Source organism: Acanthopagrus latus, chromosome 1 (assembly GCF_904848185.1).
Source record: "Acanthopagrus latus isolate v.2019 chromosome 1, fAcaLat1.1, whole genome shotgun sequence".
Lineage (NCBI taxonomy): Eukaryota > Metazoa > Chordata > Actinopteri > Spariformes > Sparidae > Acanthopagrus > Acanthopagrus latus.
The window spans coordinates 19,975,744-19,999,311 of record NC_051039.1 but is presented as its reverse complement, the minus strand read 5'-3'; the positions used below and the strand labels follow the sequence as shown (position 1 = coordinate 19,999,311).

The 23,568-nt window shown below is 41.7% G+C and overlaps 1 protein-coding gene across 4 annotated transcripts in view; it reads right to left on the bottom strand.

The window, feature by feature from the left end:
* The window catches only part of prkcaa (protein kinase C, alpha, a), a 146,817-nt gene that overhangs the window by 69,721 nt on the left and 53,528 nt on the right, over nucleotides 1-23,568 (bottom strand). For all 4 annotated transcript variants that reach the window (XM_037098137.1, XM_037098159.1, XM_037098148.1 and 1 more), the window contains exon 3: nucleotides 22,140-22,222. In XM_037098137.1, the coding sequence (XP_036954032.1) occupies nucleotides 22,140-22,222 (83 nt within the window). The remainder of the gene's footprint in view (nucleotides 1-22,139; nucleotides 22,223-23,568) is intronic.

The following is a 23,568-nucleotide window of genomic DNA, read 5'->3' as shown; positions in this document are numbered from 1 at the left end:
TTATGATTCAATAAAATATGCTATCAAACTAAACAAACGGCACCGGGCGCAGTCTCTACCTTGAGTCAATATCGATGGGTGTAAAGTAAAGTTTTCAGACGTGATCTGGTGAACAAGCAGAACCAGTTAACTCCATGTTTTGTTCTTATGTACACTGAATAAATGAATTCTGACAGAAAAAATCTAAGCCATTTAAACATAAAATGAACACAGACAAGTCATTCGAGTCATCATGTCTCAAGTCCAGTCAAAACCTATATGGCTATTGTTACAATAACTGGGTACCATTTGAAGGTAAGTGGTATAGTACAGATCGGTTAGAATGCCACAGCACTGCTATTATACAGTGTTGGGTCCTTGTCACATTCATTCCTTCATTCATTCATTCATTCATTTCCTGCACTCAGCCTGCAGCTTCATGAGGCGCTCTCTGCCGGAATGAGAACTGGAGGATTGCCACTCTTCCGAGCGCCCCTTCAAAGTGCTTTCCTGCTCATTTTCAAATCGTGCTGTACTGTAAATCTCTTTCAGAGTCGGAATCTGTTTAAGTGGATTTGACTTGAGAACATTATCCAGGCTTGTCCGGTTCTTTCTTTTTTCTTTTTTTCTTCTTTCTTCAACTGCATCTATTTGAGGGAACACCTGTATTTGTATTCTCTGTGAAGAGAATGCCAGGAAAGAGACAGACTTATTCTGATTGGAGAAGGAAGCAGCTGCAGCGCTAGAGATATATTTCCTATTTTCTAGTGTTTGATGAGAAATACAGTGTCAAATGAGGAATGACTGAAAAGAGCTTGACCCAGGTGAAATAAATCACCTGTATGAGTCTCAGTGAGAGCTGACACAGTATTGCATGGTGAGGAGCCGCAGTAATCACTGCTGCCGTTTCACTGCCATTCTGCTCAGTTTGACACTGGCCTCTGCACTAATACGACAGAGGCTCGTTCAAGATCCTCAGATCATGCTCTCAATCAGCCATTTGTCAGTCTGCAGAGGCTTTACACCTTTAAAAGCCATCGACATGATCTGTTGTGATTACCTTTCAGCTGCCTTACACTTAATCTGTCTTTTTTTTTAATGATTAAATGACCATAATCAATATTTAAGGCATGGGTTGTTGATAAATTGTGATGAGTCATTCATTATTTCTTATACATTATATTATATATAATAATATATTATATTATATTGCATTATAATGCTTGAAATGTATAAAACTGAAAAGGGAGACTTAAAGAAGCGTGCTGTTCTTACTTATAAATACCTAACAAACTCAGCGGACACTTTCTGCTCCTCTTTTTTGGACAAGTGATTCCTGAGAATCTCACAACGACGTGTTCAGCATATTTCTGACTGCCAAACCAAAGTCTTCTGACACGAGCCGTTTGAGACTGATGGTCAGCTTATCAGACGTGTCCATCATCTTGAGTGACTTCAAACTCCCCCATCACAAATGACAGTGTAAACACACTGTAGATGCAGAAGTAACACCTCACAGCTCTGGCAATCTGCGGCGAGATGAACTGTATCCAAAATAATCAGGTGTGGAATATCAGAGCTGACTTGAATTCATTATATCGGGGTGATAAACAAATCATTTATGTAGGACACAGCTTTGACAACAAGTCTGAAAAACTCCCCTGCCGGTAGCAAGGAGGTAACCCCTGTGCAGAAAAAATGCCTGAATCATACTGCTTATACAGTGCATATTGTCTAATTAGCAGCCCCGACCACGCTGTGCACAGGCCAGCAGTCAGTGTGTTAGCTGAGGATTGACGAGAAAGAGGGAGGCAGACAGACAGTAGGGAGAGGGAGAGAGCGGCTGAGCCAGCTGCACTTACTCATGTCCACCCACACACAGCTGATCCTGAAGGATTATCCTCTTGTTTGCCCCCCTCCTTTGCTTTGTTCCCTCCATCTACTTCATGAATGAGTGACGGTGACTAAGAGCCACATTCAGTTGCAGATGGATCGTATATTTTATAATATATATATATATATATATATATATAAATATATATATATACATATATATATATACATATATATATATATATATATATATATATATATATATATATATACATACACATATCTTTTTTTTTTTTACTGTCGCATCAGCTTTGGATGGGTGAAACATGACTTAAATGTCCTCAGATAAATGGTAAATCCTCACAACAAAAGAATGACAGGCCAACCAGGGTGACATGACCTTGACCTTTGAGAGACGCTTGGCAGGAGTGTGTCTGCCAGAAATTAAGAAGTGGTCGGCCGCTGCTACAAACCATGAAAACTGATGCTTGGCCACTTGAATTGACTGAATGTAAGTATTTCTGTCAGTAATCCCCATAATATCTGCGTACTATACTAACATTTTGGTATTGCAAGTGTTACCACTTGTAGTCCTTAACTAATCACTTTGTGCAGGTGAACAAGATGACGTAGAGAGTGGAAGAGGTGGATCACATTGGCCCAAATGCAATATCAAAACCCACTGGCCAAAGATGATTTAGCACTGCACTGTATCACCTTCTCTTCTTTTCTTTCAATTTATCTGCATATCTGTTCATAAAAATCAGCCAAAATGTCATCTCCAGCCAATTTTGCATCTCAAGTTGCAAATCAGACTGAGAACAATGACCAGTGCATAGAAGAGGACGTCTTGGCTCGGGTATCCATTATCCGGATATCTGCTGACTACCCAAGAAGCCTCAAAACATTGGTCGTTGCCCCCAGAGGCTAAATCAATGATCACATGAGTTTCGAGTCAAGCACTAACATTACCATGCTAACATGCTCACAATGACAATCCTACAATGCAGATGTAAACCAACTTTGTTTAATCATTGGCATGCTAACCTTTGAAAATTAGCACCAAACACAAAGTACTGCTACATGAATGCGTGTACCAGATTAAATGGATAGCTATCAACTAGTTGTTGACACGTTTCATCCACTTCAACAAATATGAACCTCATGGTGAGTCTAGATGAAAAGTCAGGGGATCACAAAATGTCAGTAAATGTCTTTATAATCTGTCTGACAGCTGTTGAGACATTTCAATCCAAGCCAAAGTGTGGATCTAACACACTTTGCCATGTACACTTGACAAAAATATAAACTCAATGCTGGATTGAATATCTTGGTTTTTTTTGTTAGCTATGCCACAGTCATTGCTGTGAGCATGGCAAAAAAAAAACAATACACACTGATGATACTGTAATGATATTCAGTTCAAAGTAAATCCTAAGAGACTAAACTGCTTATTAGCAAGGTGGCAGTTAAAGATTCACCAGGGCAAGCTGTAATGTGCAGAAAATGAAACCTGCAAATGAGTGTACCCGACTCCATGTCACTGAGCACACTGGCTGTCCATTAACATCCTTTCTCCGAGCTGTGGGATGGAAGGGTTTACCCCTGTGGCTCTCTATCCCCTCTCACAGCCTAATTGGGTCTTAATGGGAAATTCAAGACAGACTGGGTGGCGCTGCCCATCCAGAACAGCAGGGGAAGCAGAGTGTTGCGCCAAAAGCAATGATGAACTCGATCAGTAGGCTCAAAACAAATAAGGCCACGGTGATAAACAGAAGCTGTGGGTTGCTACATGTTGACTGGGCGATGCAGCAAGGAATGAAGCAATGAGGCCTTTTGGCGACTGATAATACGAGAGCCAATGGGGCGGCCCAAATGCCAAATGAACTGACAGGGAGCATCATGTCCTCGCATCGCATTTTCTTATGACCGGTGTGTACTGTTTGTTGCAAGTCTGTGACACCAAATCCAGTGAACAATTAAAGGCTGTGTCTGCATGGTTTGTCCTGGCATGCGTGCATCAGTATGCAGAGTATCAAGCTGTTACAGAAAGGGACCGAGCTTCGAGGAAACTTTCAGACATCATGCACTTACAGAATAGATGTTAAGACATCTGGAATAAATAGCTCCAAATAGCTTTATTCTTTATTCAGCATGAGCATGACAACACAGAATAAAAATGCGACCCTTCGATAAATGGAAATAAATAATTTCCTAATGATGATGATTGTGTGATGATGCCCATTGTGTGAATGGAAGCACTCAAATCCATCATACAATACATCACGTTCAATGTAACCTCACCACAGACTGTAATGGCTTGTATCTAGTAAGTTACTGGGCCAGTCCCGCTTCAGATTAAATAGAAGGGTGCTTGCAATGATTGGCTGCAAGCAACAAATGGTTCTTCTTTCAGGGTTAGGGTAAGTTTTTTTCTTCCAAAAAAAAAAAAAAAAAAAAAAAAAAACCTGATTTCCGTTTCATTTTTCAGTAACCTCAGAGTTTCTCTGATCTAATCCCTAAATTTTGTTTTAGCATTCGCCTGGCAGTCAGTCCCAGGCAGATTTACATGTAAAGCCACAGATCAAAAACAGAGGGCAGAAGCCTGATCAAAAGACTGAAGGCAACCAGGAGACACTGATGAAAACAGAAGCACGGGGAGCCAGGCACAGTGATGTTGGCTAATTATCCAGGCTCTCCAATCCAGTGTAATTAGCAAACAGGACGCCAACCAGCCCTTGCTAATGAACAGCTTGGCAGGTTGAAGCTGAGCAGGGCTTCCCAGCAGAAGAGGCAGCAGGGGAGGGCAGCGGTGGATGATGTTTAAGACTAGGGTCGCCCTGCATCCTGCATACAGACTGTTTAAGCCACAATGAGATAAACAATGAAAATCTTACCTCACTTATTAATAGAATATGTGTTTTACTTAAAAATCCTATTAGTTTCACATTGTGTTGGACAAGCCATATAAAGTCCTGCAAATAATAACGCAACAGGATTGCATTTTAAAACACTGACATAGAAACTTAACTTATATTATAGTTATACTTACATATATTGCAACTGCACTTTTACCTTTTACCCAAAGCAAACCTTCATATATTTAAACATATGTATGAAAATGCATGCAAAATCACACGAGGGCATCCAGCGATTCAAAGCACTCGGTGAAATCGTTTATTACTTTGAATTTTACAATTAAAATGAAATTACTTAAAAAATAATCATGACATAAATACCACTCTGGAAGCGGACAGATGGCTCGGTGCTGCAGCTACAGTTAACTCAATTTCACTTGAGAGAAAAAAAAAATCCTCTAAGCCTGATGAAGTTAATGCTCTGTGTGTGTGTTGCATCTGGTCTGCCTGTAAAGAGACTAGCGTGGGCTAAATGCATTGGTTTGTATTATGCATTTATACGTATGAAATGCATGCAATTAGAGCCGCAGTCTGGACAGTTTTAGACAATCGCAAGATGAAGATGAATATGTAGATTCTCATTAATATTAAAACAGGTCACTTTGAGTATTACACAAATATGTACATTCAGTTATTTTCAGGGTGATTTCAACAACAGTTACCATGTGCCTGCAAACAGCACATGGATTAGTGTAGTGTAACACGGTTAACATGCATATAACTGGTGGGAAAATGCTCATGCCATATGGGCTGTGAAGCTCCTAGACACTGGCGCTGCATTACACATATAGGACAGAACAAGATCAAATGTGCACACAAAATGAAAATGATTACTGAATTTGCATAGTGCACTCTGCTAACTGAGGAGATTTGGACACTTTCTGAGTCCTGCAAACTCCCACCGGATGATTGAGTATGTTAAAATATTCACAATCTGTTTTCAGCTGGTGAGTGTTTCATGTTGGATAACAAGCAGCATAGTCTCTTGATGTGTGGTACATGGTGGATTCCAGACAGAGAGAGCATGTTTCAGAGGTGCAGCCAAAGGGGAAGACATGTGACTCTTCACTGGAATGACCCCCTGATCAGAGCAACTGAGGCTTTGACCACAGAGCTGCAGAAGGTGAAGTGCAGGTCTAAACGGTCAACCAGTCTCTGCGTCTCCCTCCACACATCACACCACAACCGAACTCTATCTAATCTCAGAATGTAGAGTTAATATCAGAGCCGTGCTATTAAATGAAACTCCTAACAGGGCAAGGTGAACTGAAGAAACAGTATGGTAGAGTCACTTTGGAAAAATCTGTCAATCTGCTAAATGTAAATGTAATCTTGATGCAAACGTGAAGTCACAAAGTCACAGAATTAAAGGCGGGACTACTGACAGGGTGTTTCATAAGCAGTGTTTTCTGCGGGAGAGAGGAGCTCCTGTTGGTGTAGACATAGAATTTATTTATTTATTTATTTATTTTTTACTTTCATGACCTTTTAGGTGCACAAAAACCTACAAAACACTGAAGGAAATAAATGAAACTGAAATAGCATGTCTCGTTTGATATCCTTATTGTCTGTTCACTAGAGGAAACAAAGTTCTTTCAGTAAGGGCAACTTTGTGTTAGTTGCATGGAACTGTTATGAATATGATCATGTAACGCTCCGTGAAATTATTTTTCTTTCATCCTGCCGCTCTGCTGTCTGCTGTCTTTGTCATGCACTTGATTGCTAGACACCTGAAAATCAGGAACGTGGTCATGCATATACATGGCCAAGAAATTGTCTTTCTCAAGGCACGGGAAATCTATCTGTGCAGGTTTTTTCTAATCCCTCATCCAGATTTCAGAAACAGGGTCTCACTCTTATTATGCTTATGAGAAATCGTAGCTGACTGTGATGTGGGTACTTCAGACTTTACACAAAGACAGCCCTTTTTGTGCTGCTGGTCTGACTTGACTTGGTTTTGATTCAGGGGTCAGGTGGTTGTTGGCAGCCAGGCTGTTGTGAACGATTTTGCTTGGCATGTAATGCTAACTGCTTAATTTTTTTTTTTTAAAATAGGATGACTAATGGATCTCAAAGAGGTAGAGGAAGCTGCCATTCATCTCTGACTGATGATGAAGTCCATCTGACATCACAGTGACCCGCAGAGAGGTGGTAGGGTGCCCTTTGAACAGACTCCGGTCCATTTCAGGGGCAATTCGGGCATTTAAACTGATGATTGGAAGCACAAATCAATGTGGTTTGACTCACCTCGGCCAATAGAAGAGCCCTGAAAGAAGGACTGACAGCCTCACGGTCTCTGAAGTGACGTTATTCTCTCAAAGAGTGCAGCCTACTCTGACGGGTTAACACATTTCACTTCCCTCAAACTCAGTGAGTGGAATGGCAGCTTTTCAGAGTCAGACCAACACTGATGATTCTATTTCCTGATTTTATTGCATGGGAGAATATGAAACAACTTCAGTGCAGCAATCATCAAAGAGGCTGGGTGGCTAATACAGTCCACCTGTCTCCCACTGAGTCCAAAGAGATCCACCCGGTGTGACATTTGCAGCCAGAGAGAGAGAGAGAGAGAGAGAGAGAGAGAGAGAGAGAGAGAGAGAGAGAGAGAGAGAGAGAGAGAGAGAGAGAGAGAGAGAGAGAGAGAGTGTGTGTGTGTGTGTGTGTGTGTGTGTGTGTGTGTGTGCGTAAAATGAGATACACTGATCGGCACTTCATCCATCATATCCTTCATTCACTTATCTGTTTGACCCATCTGTTCCCTTCATGACTGAGAAAAAAAGGCTGTTACGTTGACGTTTGAAGGTCAACGGTTTCCTTATTATCAGGCACTGGGCCAGTTGTCTCTTTTCCTTCTTGTATTTGCTCCCTCATCCTTCTTTTACCCATCATTCCTCACTGGGAGGTGACATTTGAAAAGGAGTCGACAGGAGGCTCCACCCTGTACCGGTTTTTGAGTCACCCTATGTTGTGATTAACCTGTGCCTGTGTGAGTGTGTGTGTGTGTGTGTATGCACTGCTATACACACAGATGCCAGGATGGTCTTCTTTTAGTCTGAAACATTTCTAAGGAAAGAGGGGGGAATGTTTGACAAGTTCCCTGCCGCCTGTTTGACAATCTCCTAAATCAATAGGTGCAGGTCTTAGTTTGCACAGCACATAACCAAGCAAGGGCTGTATGTTTATTGACAGGGATAAATAGCATTTAGAAGTTGGTCACATGTTTCCTGTAGCTCTATGCGTAGGGAAAGATGGTTAAGTTTTAAAAGTGCAGGTTCCTCTAATATGCATATAGTCCACGATTAAATGCATTTGAAAAATGCAAAGAAAATTTAATAATTCTACATTTTTGACAATCATATGAAGGCTACTGGAAATTTCATTACAGTTACCTGTGTGGGAGTTTGTATTACTACCTCACTAACAATGTAAATATCAACATTTTGACTTTGAATTTCTTCCTCTTCACTACATATTGCCCTTTTAAATATTCATGCGCAACCACTCATTTTGACAAGTCCTCGTCAAAACCTCTTCACGCAGCACTAATGACACTCTGACAATGTGTTGAATGCAGCAAGGCCGTCTGTGTCACTGTGTCACCTAAATTTGTCACTGTTACACTGCAGCCCTTCTACTTTTAATTATACTCTACATCATACATAATCACCTTTCCCTCCTCCAGCCAAACCCTAATGTATTAGATAATCTGTGTCACTCACACACGACAGTCACTCAAAGTGCGTACAGTGCCTAAAGTATCTAGTATCTAAGATGAGACTGGAAAGACTCAATCAGCAGCAGCTATACATCACTTTAGCCCCCCTTCCCAAATGCACAGACAGGCACAAACACACACTTTACGGCTGGCTGTTCCGTGTACATATCCCTGGCCTGCAGCTGCATCAGTGAAAGATGTGGTTACTAAGGTGAGGAGAAGCTTTGAGGAGAACAAAATGGAACTATCATTTATCCAGACATGAGGTGTTGGGCTAGGCAGGGTTACTATTTTTAGCATATAAATCACCACCCTGATTCCTCTTGGCCTTTCACTAAGCTGCTGAGTGCTGAGAGGGAGGGCAGGTTGCCACCACAGCTCACAGGGGGTTTTCCTTGCCGTGTGGTATCTGTTAACACATCTGTCTGCTAGCAGCACAGGAGATAATCGCTGACACTCTCAACTGTCGTCAGGAGCAAGTTGCCTTTTTGACCGACTCTGTATAAATGAATGTCATCTATCACAACGGTGTTGAAGTGGTACCATGGCCTTTGGGTGTTCTTGTTCCTGTGGTTTCTATGGACAAGATTTATGATAATAACAATAAAGTCAGTCGAGCGACTCCTCGCTGGTTCAGGAGCTTCTTTATTAACCATTCAGCATGAGACAGACAAGGTCTGACAAAAAGTGTTAGGTTATAAAACTTCTAGGACACAACATGCAGAATTTTTCATTTATTTCTGTCTTTAATTGAAATTCTCTGTGAAGTCTATGTGTTCATTTATCCCTCAAAGATTTTTTTTTAGGTTGCCTGACCCCACTTTATTTCCCATTGTATTCACATTTCTTTTTTTTTTTAGAACCAGTCAAAACGTAGTGGTTTTTTTTACACAACTCAAGAAATTCCTCAAAGTGTGTTTCTACTTTTGTGGTCAAATTCATGTGTCAGTCAACTGCGAGGACGTATGTAATGGTCAGTCACTGCATTTGGATGCTGCTCACACAAGAGGCAGTAAAGTGAAGTAACGCGAAGCTCTGACAGTTGTTGAATCTTGTTGCCGTTTCATTGGATTGGTTTATATAAATTGGCAACACATCATGAGACAAACTGAAACCGGTTTGTAAATCCTTGACCTTTAAAATCTTTTGAACAAACTCTCACGCATGCCTTTTCACAGCTGGGTCGGACTGAGCTCTCAGCTAACACAGGAGCCGTGCACATAGACTCAGCAGAGATGTATTCATTAGCATGGCCAGGCGCATAAGCTGCTGAGTGACATCCACAAGGTCAAGAGAGCACAAGAGGGTCCGTCACAGCTGTCACATCGACTTGAAGATGACCGCACTGTTTACTCTCCCTCGTGCCAACCTTTTCTCCAACACGGAAACAGGTAGCAAAAAACAGTTAAACGAAAATCTGAAGAAAAAAAAAAAAAGAAAAGCAAAGGCAGAACTGCTGGATCGTTTGGTCATGTTGCAAATGCCAAAAGCCAGGATAAATTGGCTTATCAGACACAGGCCATCTGTCAGGTGCTTAATAATTAAAAGAACTTCACAAGATGTGTTTCAAAAAGTTAACTAATAGCCAAAGTCTTGGCAGGGTCTTTCTTCACCGTAATGAGCCAGCTGACAGGGGCAGTGGCTCCGCTGTTCAACTCTGCTCTCTGTGGTCTTGGCTCTCTGGTATGGATTGTAGAAGACTGAATAAAACCCGGCTTTTGTTCGTGCAATCAATTTAGCATCTGCAGCTGCATGTGTGTTTGTGTGTTTTCTGTGTTTGGGGATTTCAGTATGGACCGGAGGAAAGTATGAAGATGCTCAGGAATTCAGCAAATATATGGCTGCGCCAAGTGTCAAAGGTGGTTTGTGTGAAAGGAGCTTTGAAAGTGGAGACGGAGGAAGCGGTAAAGATCACATGTATGTTTGATAAAGATCAGGATCAGGTGCTAGAAGTCATTGAACACTAACCTTATCTGACAAACAGTAAATGTGAAGAACAAACAGAAGGCCAACTCACACCTCTGCCTGTCACATTCAGGTCTGACTGAAGGAAAATACATTTGTTTCAGGAAACATCTGTAACAACTGTACATCATACATCATATACATCTTCTTCTGGGTATCTTTGTGTTTCAGGACTCTCATGTTATTATTTTCATACCGTGTGCTTCACTGCAAAATGACATTAACAGTGAAAGGCACCGGAAGAATTTGATTGTGCAGGAAAATTTATTTATTGTAACTGTGCATAAGAGAGGCATGGGACAAATGATTATTTCACGTAATGATAATCATGTGCAAAATAATTGTGATTGACTAAATTATCCCAATAACCATCAAAATACTGTTAAAGCTTCAAATAAAATGAAAAATCGCAGTGAAACATAGTGGAATTCATTCAACCTTACATTTTGTTGGGAAAAAATACTGCACAAATAAAGGGTTAATAAATTATGGCAACCTCTTCCTCATGTTGTTGTTTTTTTACCATAATCAACTTATTGTGATTTGTTGCGATCTGCGATAAAAGCTTTTATTCACCCATTCTTCGCATAATTGGCAATAAAAGCTTTGACTTTGACCATTCTAGTACATGTTCATTTCAGATGCTGTGATGCCCACAACTGACTTTTCATTTCTCACTAACCTAAAGATACAATGGCATCAGGAACTAATAAATAACCAACAAATAACGGTCAGATTGTGGTTCAATATTCTTTCGAATCACACTGTAAACAAGTGGCGAATGCCTGAATCCAAGCTCACATTTAATAAACTAGATAAGGTAAATTTTGTTAAAGCATAACTCATTTATACAGTGATCCGCTGGGTCACAAATAAAGGTTGATAAGTTACTTTATTCACAGTGGTTTAGATTCTAAAGCAATGGGATTGAATTACCTAAAATATTTTAGGCACAAGGCTGCATCTATAAATGGCAGAAACGATCCAGCTTCTGCACAGCGCACCGCCAATTGATAACTTTCCAGTTTCTAACCGACTGCTGTTTTCTTGGTAAGTGCTGTGTAAATATTTTACCCTTGCTTGTTGCAATGCAGGTAAACCCCTAGTTATTTACCTGTGGTGAATACCAAACACAAGTACAAAGAAGTCTCCTGGGGTACAGAAGGAAAAGGAGAGGGGCGGGCTGACCTATCTGCAACATGTTTGGTTCTATTTCTGGGGTTGAGCTTCAGACCTCCTGCTGGTTCAGCTTCAGGCATGATTGTTACATGCAAGGTCGAGTTTGGACTCCAGAGCCTCTCGGGCTTCTATCTCAAGTGTTTCTCTGTGCACTGACATGCGGGACTGTTATAGCACGTGTTAAAAATATATTCCCTTGTGGCTCCATATAGTGTGTTTTTTGGGGGATGGACATGCAAAAACGTAAACACAAATAAAAGGCTCATGACTGATATGACTTGTCGTGGGGATGGATAGGTTTCGTAGAGTGCTGGCAGCCAGTGGTGAGGACAAACTCTTGTACTGCAGGAACTCTGACATCAAGATGTTTCAGGGTCAAGAGCAGTTCCACCACTCCCATGCACTGGTCATCTGTAATACTTTGCATGTTTAGAGCAAGACCAGCTACCAGATACTTGCTGTAAACAATCCTCAGTGGAATCGGTGGAATGTGTGTGTGTGTGTGTGTGTGTGTGTGTGTGCGTGTGTGTGTGTGTGTGTGTGTGTGTGTGTGTGCGCACGCGGCAGGAACTGTAATCAGCTGTGGTCGCCTTAATACTGAGTAAATACACTGTTCAACCTTAAGAAGCTCGCTGATTCCTACATGCTGGAATTCAGTTATTAATCTGCGATGTGGCGATTTCTTGATGAAGTGCGGTTAAAGATTTCTTGACTAACAGCAGGACGATCCCCAGTGGCTGTGAAGTTGCTTCTTTAAGTTCTACATTACAATAACTGCAATGAAAGAGTTCCTTCAGGCAGGAAAACATCAGGGGGAGAACAGTGCTTCACTGTGCTGTGCCTTGTTGTTCAAACTGCAATAAAACTGTCAAATGGGCCATTGTGTGCCTCGGTCCTGCTCTCGTTTCCTCTGAACCCACTGTGCAGTATTCAAACTTGTATTTAAATGGAAACAGATCCACTACCTCTTTTTGACCAAGGCAACACACTTGTAAAGAGTTGATGTAGTCCACCATAGTTGTTCCTAGTATCTTATTGGAGATGGAGACATATACAGTGAATGACATGACTCTGTACAGTGAAAAGCAAACCAGTTGTGAAAAGGTTTGCCGGTGAAACCAACCACAAACCGGCACTAGCACCAGCCCAGATCCAGTCCTTGGGTCATGTTGGTTGAAAGGTGAAGACTGTGGTGGCAACACATTTCAAAGAGAAACTCTACTTCTGGCTTTTGGCTGACATCTCCTAAATGTCAGTGTGAACAGGCAGTTTCAAAGATTCCCTGTGACCCTGTTGCAGAGCCAGCAGAGAGGGGTTCAGAAAAGGTTCTCACACAGACAATGAGCTCCACAGACCATCCTTTCATTGAACACAAAAGTTTTACGCAGTGGAAAGGTCACAGTGGAAAGACAGTTTTGTTCAGTTCATATCTTCAGATCTTTACACTTTTCATACAACAGCCACAAGGATACCTTAGCCTCATACTTATCTGTAAAAGAGGAACATTAAGGATTTCAGCAGAGATAACTAGGTTTTTTAAAAATGTTTCTTTAGTTTTTGAAGATGTTTTGTGCTGCAGACCTATACTTGCTGCAGTATACTGAAGTCTGGCAAAGGCGATCAGACATCATCTCTTTGATCGCCTGACTTGGCTTCGAGTTATGCCAGTAGACAGTCAAAGCCGGTGCCTTCAGAAAAAGGTTATCTCTCTAAAGACTGTGAAATTGAAAGGTGGTTGATGAGGCAGGCGGTGGGACTGGTGATAACACAGTAGATTTCAAATGATGGACAGGATCCTGTTTGCATGCTTCTTTCTGCATACATTAGAGGCTTAGTGTAACATATGCCTTTCATAAATCCATCCATGTAAGCCACGTATGGCTGTAAGTAGGAAATGTTATGTATTTATAGAAGCAATTTACAGTGTCTTAGTGATTCAGCATCTAAGATAGATAAATAGAGATAAATAAAGACAGCATACAACATGTTAATAAGTTGCTTTCAGTAACTGCTTCTGTTTATCTGCATGTGTGTGTACATGTGTGTTTTTGTGTAACTGCCGATGAAATGGTCAAGCAGATGACAACACAGGAGCATTTCTCATTACAAGTTTAGTCGAGGCAGCAAAGGTTTAAGACTGCAACAATAGTAATTTAATGCTTTTTCTCCAATGGGAAACAATTCACCAGGAAGTGATTCAGCAGCTCCCAGTGCACCCACCCATCCTCTATCCTCTACCACATCCAACACACACACACACACTTGTAAGCACTTACATCCTTCTCCAGTGTCTCCCCACAGCATGGCCTTGATCAAACCACATTTCAGACAGGCACGTCACAGGCCATTAGCAAAGAGACCGAAGATCTGTTAGTGTTCATTAGGATCCACGAGCATATAAATACCATCAGCAGGCAGCCCAGAGGAGTCTCTGTCCAACTATAAGTCAACACTGATCAGTGGACACAATGACATGTTTCTGAAGAGAAAAGTGACAAAAATGAATGCTTATTTTGTAAAAGGGTCTATTTTTCTTAGAATCTATAGAACAATTCATTTCAAAAGATGTTTCATCAATTAGTACAAAAGATATCAAAAAGAAAACTGCAGTCTTGGCCCAACGTGAATCAACCAAAACTAAAACCTAAGTCTAGGGTTGACATGTGTACCAAATGTGGCACATCACTTTCATATCATTACTTTAATGCCAAAACAGGTATTTTAAGCCAAACCAAGGTGTCCTAACCAAATGGTTTAACCACATAATTAGCAGGGCGTTGTGACAAGAGAGAAATATGAAATTCAAATTGCGACACAAAGAAATGTTTTAACTTATCTCTGGATTTGCTGAAAATTACTAAGATAAAATTTACTATTGGGATGAAGATGGTTCTGGTTTGGTCACGAAAACTACTTGGTTAGGTTTAGTAAAAGGTCATGCTTTGGGTTTAAGCAGACGAGGCAGCTGTATTTGATGTGTTGGGGGTGAGAATGGGCTGGTTTTAACAGCTGACAGTTAAAAATGACTCCTCTGTGGTTACCCTCATATCCCTCGTAATGTTGAGTAAGCTTAAGTCATTCACTGTATACGCCGGTGAGATCCCAAGAGGCCCGATGAAGTGGGATCTTAACACCTGATATTACTGGAGCGTGTACCAGCACTTACTGTATATGCCCGGACAATGCTAATAGCAATTCACCTTCTACAGAACACATGACAGTATTTGAACCGATCTGTTATGTGTTCACATCAGCTGTGTCTCAGCAGCCGTGGCCACATAATCACATGAGGATAAAAGTACCATTGTGAAGTAATGTGATTAGAAATCGATTTCTTCCGGTATCTCAGGGAACACAGTCACACATTCAACCTGCTGTACAGCAACAGCAACCAGAACTCACTCGGCTACTTTGATTCCCACGTGTCATCTGCCAGGAGTCATGTGCAGAGTTAAAGCTCTTTTTGTTGGAAATAATAGTCGCAGTGTTTTAGGTTAAAACAACCAATAAATCGTCACGCAGATCCCCGAGAGCAACTACCCAACTTTTACACCGTATTTATGCAGTGTCTGTGGTGCATAAATATCTGTGCGGAGACAGTTCAAGTGAGACCTGTTAAGATCCATAGCCCGACTCTATAAACACTTCCCAGACAGATTAATAACTCCTCGAGTTCTTATTTTTGTCTCTCACAGAGCATGGGAACTCGATACAACATCTATTCTCATCTGCCTGTGGCTGAGTCAGCATCCACCGACAGAGGCTTAACGTTTAAGTCAATGTAACTCTGTATTGTGGCTTGTATGATATTATCTACACATATCATAAAGATGGTTTGGAGAATGCCTCTGTGAACCCACACGTTTGTTTATGTTAGCCCGATTCCCCTTAAGAGACTCAATTCCTTCAGAGTCTGAGATGAGACAAACACTCAGCATGGTCAACATTTTGAAGAATTGTAGCAGCAACTTCATTATAAATTTATCACCAGCAGCATTTTATCTCCACACAGAAGAGAAGGCCCGTTCTGGGAGGATGATTTAGTGATTACCCAAACTGTTACAGACGCAATTTGCCTTCTTGCCCAGAAACAATAATCACTTACTGTAGATTTAACTAATTTGTTCTAATAATAGAAGAAACCCTGAGCCCAAGCAAAATCACCACCCATAAAATCTAGTTTCAGTGCATCTACAATAATCATTGGGAGGATTTTTGAAACCGTGTGGGGTGCAAGAGCACATGACAGCAAAATCAAATCCTGCACAGGACCTGACATTTAAGTTTCAATTTATTTTAACTGCCTCTGTTATCTGGGAGTTATGTCTTGTTTACATTTCTCTCTCCTCGAACTTCTTCTTAACTCTTCCCCTCATCAGCAGATAGCTCACGTTTTTTGAAGGCCCCATATTATGTTCAGTTTCAGGTTCATAATGGTATTTTGGGTCTACCAGAAAATCTGAAAATGCTTTGACGTTCAATTAATTGTTTTTCCTCACTGTGTATTCCTGCAGCATCTCCAGTCACCCTGTGTCTGAATGCATTGGTACCTGTCTCTTTAAAGGCCCCCCATCTCAACAAGCCCAGATTGCTCTGATTGGTCAGCTCTCACAGGCCTGAGAAGCCACCACCCACCATGTTTCTGCATCAGCTCTTCTGGTGTTTGTACTGAGGAGGCCATGCTGGGTGTGTGGCTGGAGGCTCGGACTGCATAGTTGTGACATCACAACATTACAGAAAACCTGACAGTTCGTCTGAAGGGACAGTTTCTGAATACCGGCTGAATGCATTCCTATGTAAACTGAGAGTTTTGATACTTTCGTATGTCATCTAGACTTGCTTAGCAATCCTGAAGGAAATGGATATCTCACGTTCTACAGTATGGGACATTTAACCTAAAGGATTTTCATCCTTATAATTGATTTCATCATCATCATCATCATTTGATCATTAACAGGGCAGCTCCTTTTCAACAATAAATACAGCTTGGTGAAGAGGCCGAACTTCATTGAACATACTCTATGAGTAGAGTTCATTCTCTGTTTCCCTGTTGGATGACATGAGTATCTGTGATGTGTCTCCTCTCGTGTGCACTTTCTGCAGCCTGCAGCTCGAGCTACCAGCCATAGAGTTAATCCAGTCAGACACTTCTTACAGTGTGATTTCTATGTGCATGTCTTGTGTGTTTTCAGGCATGTTTGAGTGTGCCATGATCTCATTTTGCTAAAACAGTGTAGCCTGAGAGGGCTCCACAGGACATGTCAGCACTCACATACCCAAATAAAATCAGCGCACTAGGCTCAAATATGCAGCATCGAGTTTCTTTGTGACCATGTTTCCTTGGTAGCAGAGTTTGTGCCGAGGCTTCCACAGGGGCGTGTGCAGAAAGCATGTGCTGGGATTCGACACAGTAAGGGGTGGGAGGCTGACTTATGCTGACACTGATACAAGGGCCATTACGTCACACAGGCATTACCAGAAATATTTATCTTAGGCAAGCAGAAAAACACCAAGCAGGTGTAAATTAAAAAAAATTTAAAAAATCACAAAATATCTAGGTGAATTTTTTAAATCTTAAAATAACAATAATAACCTGTATTTATATATTTAGAAACATGTAGAAAAACTATGACTTCATGGACATCAGGGCATTTTTTTCTGATTAAAACAGGTTAGAGCAACAAGTTTTAACTGTCTGCAGCACGGTTTGCAAAAAAGAGGTGAGCTAAAGCATTGCTTTCCCTGAGGCCAAACAAAGACCAGAACCTAAATCTCTACAATAGAAAAAAGGTATAAAAAGATTTCTTTTAGAAGACTAAATGTTCCTTCAATTGGCTCTGAGTTTTCTGCCTGTTAAAAGATTTTTTTTTTTTTCTCACCAGTGTTACCAAGTGCTGGCTCATGGGTCCCTATAAATTAAAGTGTATGGTCTAGATGTTCTGCTTTGGTTATCATGAGATAACTTATGTTGTGAATTTACACTATGTAAATAAAACTGTTTTGACATTGACTTGGCTGGCTGAAAGGTGAACATTATGAAAAGGTGTTTAGACAGAACGTCTGGCCCATACAGGCCTGCCTAAAAGAGAGGGCCAACACCCTCGCCAGAAGGAAATTGACTAAAAATACAGATGAAAGGCTGCATTGCCTGTGACAACCCAAGATGCCTGTGGCACTGGTGATGTAATTTAGCTCCACTCCAGTTTAATCTTGTTTCCAATTGCCAAGCAGCGTCCTTGTCATGAGACGGGTGTGTGTCCCAAGCCTCGCCACCAGAACACCTTATTTTCCCAGAGCCGCTGGAGTCTGCCAAAACCATCTCCTCCGGTGTGATTTGCCCTTTTAAATATTAGATCGCTCCTGCCGACGGCATTCCTCATTAATATCACAAATGAGATTTCTCTCATGTTTACTGTTTACACCTTATGACTGCATAACTTTAACAGAGATTTAGAGGCTGTGTTTTTGATGCCATTTTACTGGTGAATATTGTGAAGAACATCCTTACATATGGTATATCACCATTCAAAATGGCACTCCAGTATTTTCTGTGTGTATGTCTGAGCTCTGCTGGGCTGCCGTGTCACCCTCTGGTCAGTTCTGTCTGTTTCTGAACAGAGGAGACAGAAAGGGCACTGTGCTGCTGCTTAACTCTGTTACTCTGTCAATGCTATCTGAACAGCCCTGAGGGGCGAGGGGTGATTGTCTGAATGTACGCGAGTGAGTGAGTGTGTGTTTGTCTGTGTGTGCAGGCAGAGGGGAAATCAGTGCCAAAAGACTTGCAGATTGCCCCGGGTCATATGTGCTACACCGGTTAAGTGGACATCAATGATGCAGCAGCCACACACCCACGTAAACGCAAGCACATCAAACCTCTCAGTTTCATCTGCTGAGTCCTGTAGTGAAACGGGAAGCTCTTTCATTATTGATGGTCTTGTCCTGTAAAGCACTGAACTTACTCGACCTGCTGGTAATGTTACACCGGGCAGTCAAACGAAAACATTTTGTTAAATTAAGTGCTTTAATCAGGCTAATTGGTACTAGCATGGAGTGTGCTTACAAGCGATACTATTACAGATAACTGCAAATCACCAGCCCAAGGCCAAATTTTCATTTCACGCTGGTTACAGGTTTAAACTAATGTAATTTCATTGCAATTTCTGTTTAACAGATTATTTGTCTGAAGACCTTTGGCCATTTGGTTTGCATTGAAAATACAGCTGCCTTGAGGCATGCAGAAGAAACCAAACTAATCTGAAGAGGGTTCAACTACATCAAAGGAGACCTAAGTACTTACATAGTTCTGCATACTAGAGCTGCAAGGATTACTTCTTAAATGTGAATATCTCCTGGTTTCCACACTCCTCTACTACACTAAACTGAATATATTAGGGATTTTATAGAGCAACCAACTCATTCCTTAATCGAGAAAATAATCAACACATGACACTTATTGTTAGTCACAGCCCTAAACAATGATACCCATTATTTCATGAGAAGCAGAATCTAGCAGTCTGACCAGACAGATATCCGCTCGGATCCCTGTGAAACTGGGAGATAAATCAAGTGTCAGTTCTCTCCTCAAAAGCTGGCACCCTCACACCGAATCTCAAAATGCAACACTGAATGTGCACACTGTGGCACAACTGCTGGCGATTCTCACATGTGAGTATGTGCAGCCTTTATCTGCCCTTGAAACAGCGCCCCGGGGCTGTTGCTGTGAGGAGAATGTATTCATGGTAATCTTGCCCCGTCAAACCAAGGCTAGCTGTTCGTGATGAGTTTGCTACTGAAAAGATCTGGTGGCTCTGTTTCATCCGAGGGGGGAGTTATAAAACACAGACATGAGTCATAAAATGCAGGTAGCCTGGATACTGCAGATCTTCAGGATATTTGTTGGCCACGGGAGTTATTGCCTTCCTGGATTGCACGCCTGGGAGGCAGCAAGCCATGTAATATGTGTGGTTGCCCCTGGCAACAGTACTATTAAGTGCACAGAAATGTATATTAAACTGGAGAATCAAATATTCTATTACAGCACGAGGCAAAATGTCTTGAAGACGGAGACAGGGTTGGTCGTGGCCATGCTGTGACATAAATTGCAGAGTTATAAGAACTGTACAGGGTCTCAGCATGAACAAAAGACAGAGAATAACTGAGCACTTTGGAGCTCTAAGTGATTTATGCTCGGGTAAAAAAATAGATTTCTATATATTTGTTCGCATTGTGTGAGGCATGGCAATAACAAACAGCAGTAAAGCAAAAAGCCACATGAGATCTGCTTCACCACAGCAAACATGTAAAAGAACACATGCTTTGGGTTATAAGTGTTCTCACAGGAAACAGATGTTTTGCTCATTTATATTACTTTACAGCGATAATAACAACAAAAATAACCTCAAGTGGGAGAAGGCAGAACTTTGCAGTTTTTAATTAAACATTTGAATGTGTCCAACAGGAATAAATAAGGGACTTAAAGTAGATTAAATAAGTGTACTCCTGTTCTGAGCAACACCAAATTAGGAACTGGGGTAACTTAAACACACAGATGTCAAAGGTCATTAAAGGTCAGTAGTCCTGCTAACGATGAACCTGAAGTCCCTTCACTACTCTGAACCTCAGCCTGCTCAAATCAAGAATCCCCCGGCCGACTCAGACTATTTTCTGCTGTTATGGCTTCCATGTCATCCGCGGCGTGCTCTATTTAAAGAGTCTGGGTTGATGATCTTGAATGACACACTGACATATCTCCAGTTACAGAGGCCAGGTTGAGCTGCTGCAACGCTGAGAGACTACGCATCCCTGGCAGGCAAGGAGGCATGTAAATGGAGTTTCACACTTAACAAGTAGGTAAGCACTGGTTGATGGCATATAGGTGGTACTACAAGCCAAGGAAAAGGTTAACAGGAGCATCTCAAATTATTTGGATAGTCTAATAAAATAAATCCTTTTAATGGCATGTTGTGTTTTTAAAGGAGATATATGCTTATTTTCAGGCTCATGATACATTTTTGGGTTACCATTAGAATATGTTTATAAGCTTTAATGAGCAAAAAAAAAAAACACCTGAGTTCTTGCATCCTGTCCAGTGCCGCAGCCCTGTATTCCCCCACTGTCTGAAACACTCTAGCTAGCTAACATTAACACTAGCTAACACTTTTAGCTCCTGTCTCTTGAAGGCCCCCCTTCCAGCCTGCTCTGATTGGTCAGCTCACACACACCTGAGCCACCATCGCTAACAAGACAGCAGCTGTGCTGAATCAATTGTTATTGGCTAAACAAGCCACTAGGCATAAGTTATGCAATTGTGTGATATGGTGACGTATGATGTCACAAAGTCACAGAATCAAAGGCGGGACTCCTGACGAGGTGTTTCAGAAGCAGTGTTTTCTGTTTGAGACAGGAGCTTCTGTTGGTGTGGATTTGCTGACTTTAAAGATATTTTACATGCACAAGAAAAATGTAAACACTAAAGGAAAGGAAAAAACAAAAGCATAATAGATCTCCTTCAAGAGAAAACCACTTTACTGCTGAGGCCCCCCTTTTTTAGTATAAATTACCAAGAAAACTACACTGACAATCCATGAAATGATACCAAAAGGCTAATTCAAATTACCATTTCCATTGCTCAGAAAACTGGGAGTACTATTTAAATGTGTTCAGTAATTCAGACAGTTGCAGTAAGCCAGCTGTTGACACCATGTGTATCTCTCAGTCTGGCCAAGACAGACACAGGTGTGTTGGTTTTAGCCACGACTCCTACACTTCCCATCTGTCTCTGGGCCAGAGCAGGTGATGGCACAGTAATCCACCAATCAGCTCTTGTGTGGACCTAGTCCTCCTGGATGAAATGTAATTATCATTAAGAGATACAGATTGGTCTCCATAGCTCTTTTGTGGATAAAGTTCACTGTCAGTGTGTCACAAACAAGAGTCACAGCCTAATGTAGACAATATCATTTTTTTATCATTTAAAAAGGGAGTGAATAATCTCATGTCCAGTTTGTCTCAGAAACAGTGTCTCAACTAAGTGGAATATTTAAATCACTTCTCCTAAAAGTGGCACATAGTAACTCAACTGAAACATTAAAGCTGTATGAATCGAATTAGCCAACTGCTGCTGCTGCAATTCAATCATGAGTCGTCTGACCAGTCACAGTGGACTGGGGTGACATGCAGCAAAGGACTCAAACCTCTAGCTGGTAGAGAACGCATCTCATGTCCTGCCAAACTATAGGGCGCTCCATATATTTTTCTTTTTTGTGAGTCAATTTGCTGCAGTCAATACTTTGCTTGGTATCAACATCTCGATGAACAGGGCTGATCATGTCATGTCAACCATCTACTCACTGCTCAACCTAAAATTGAGGTAATGTGCAAACTGCAGCTGCAGATTTTTTGAATGCGTGGAAACATCGCAGCTCTGCTGTCAACGAGACAAAGTGTGTGAGGAGGAGAGGTGGCCTGGCTGATATATATTGGTGAAACTGTATGTTCTTCAGTGACAAGACACCCATGTGAGAGGCAACAGCTGGGCTCTGGTTACTTACGTCTGTGTCGGGCCCCTTATCTGCCCCTGGGCAGGAGAACGTGACAAATTCATGGCACCTCTTGTGGACCACAAAACAGCAAACTGCAGGGGAAGAAGAGAGACAAGAGGAGAGTGTTAAGAAAGGGAGATGTGGGGAGAGATTAAGAGAGAGAGAGAAATACACAGACAGATGGAGGAAACAAAAAGGAGAGAGAGAGAGAGAGAGAGAGAGAGAGAGAGAGAGAGAGAGAGAGAGAGAGTGATGGTTGAAGTGCAGTTGATCATTGTTGACAGACAGCAGAAAGAGGCAAGATCTGATAACACTGAGAGGGACTGAAAAACCAGTGATGTCTGGGCTGGGCTCCTTGCACCATGTGTCCAGATGGCCGGTCCTGCCTGCAGGCTGACTGCTCTTATTGCACAGTATAGTTCCACCTCCTCACCGACATGACAGCAGCTAAAGCAGACACCACACACTTTTTTTTGCGTGCACTCGAAGCACACTCAGACGCAGGCAAACACGTCCACAAACTGACACATGTGTATGCATCCAGGCCTACACGCTGTCAGAGCATTCAGTGTCACTCTCACCGCCAGGTCACTGGGTGCGCTGTAGTCTGCAGCCAAGCGAGCAGCCGATGCAAAGTGGAGGAAGGCGCCTGTTACTGGCTCTCAAAAAAACGTCTGACACTCAGACGAGACAGGGTGATGGTTGTTACGTGTGCTGGTTGGCATAAACAACTGTACGTGTATGAATAATAAAACTGTACATTTTCACTGTCTTCGTACCATGAATGTGTCTAGATAATTCTTATTTGTGCCCGTTCTCCTTCGGATCGGCAAGCACGCCCCTCCCTTTCTTCCTCAGACTTGATGGTTTCAAGGCCGACACTTGCAGCATCAGATGAAAGCATCCGAATTGGCAGTTTTCAATAGTCTCCACTTAGGATAGAGTAAACCCGAGTAGACTCCATTAGTGTTTTGTGTTGCATTGATGATGTGATGCATTTCCAGAGATCTTTTTGCTTGAATTTCCGTTTCACTGCAGCTTCAGCAAAGGAGGAAAGCTACACGTAAGTGTCTGCGTGCCTCACTCCTGTGCATGCATCCACCTACAGATCACCTCTCGTGTTTCCACCGCATCCCTCACAAACAGCTCCACCCAAACACATATAACTGAGCGCTTCAGTCCAGGCGTGACAGATAGAACAGAGTGAAACCCCAGATCGGCAGTCACATGAACCTCCCAGACTGACTGACAAGAGATGGGCAAAACACACAGCTTCATCCAATGACCAATCAAACACCCTCTGACATCGTCTTTCGCTGTCATCATCACCACACAATCAATTCAATCAACTGTGCCGTTCATGCATTGTGTATTTACCAGTTAAATTACCATTTATGTCCTCTTTCAGCTGAAAGGACTACATTACAATTTTGACATG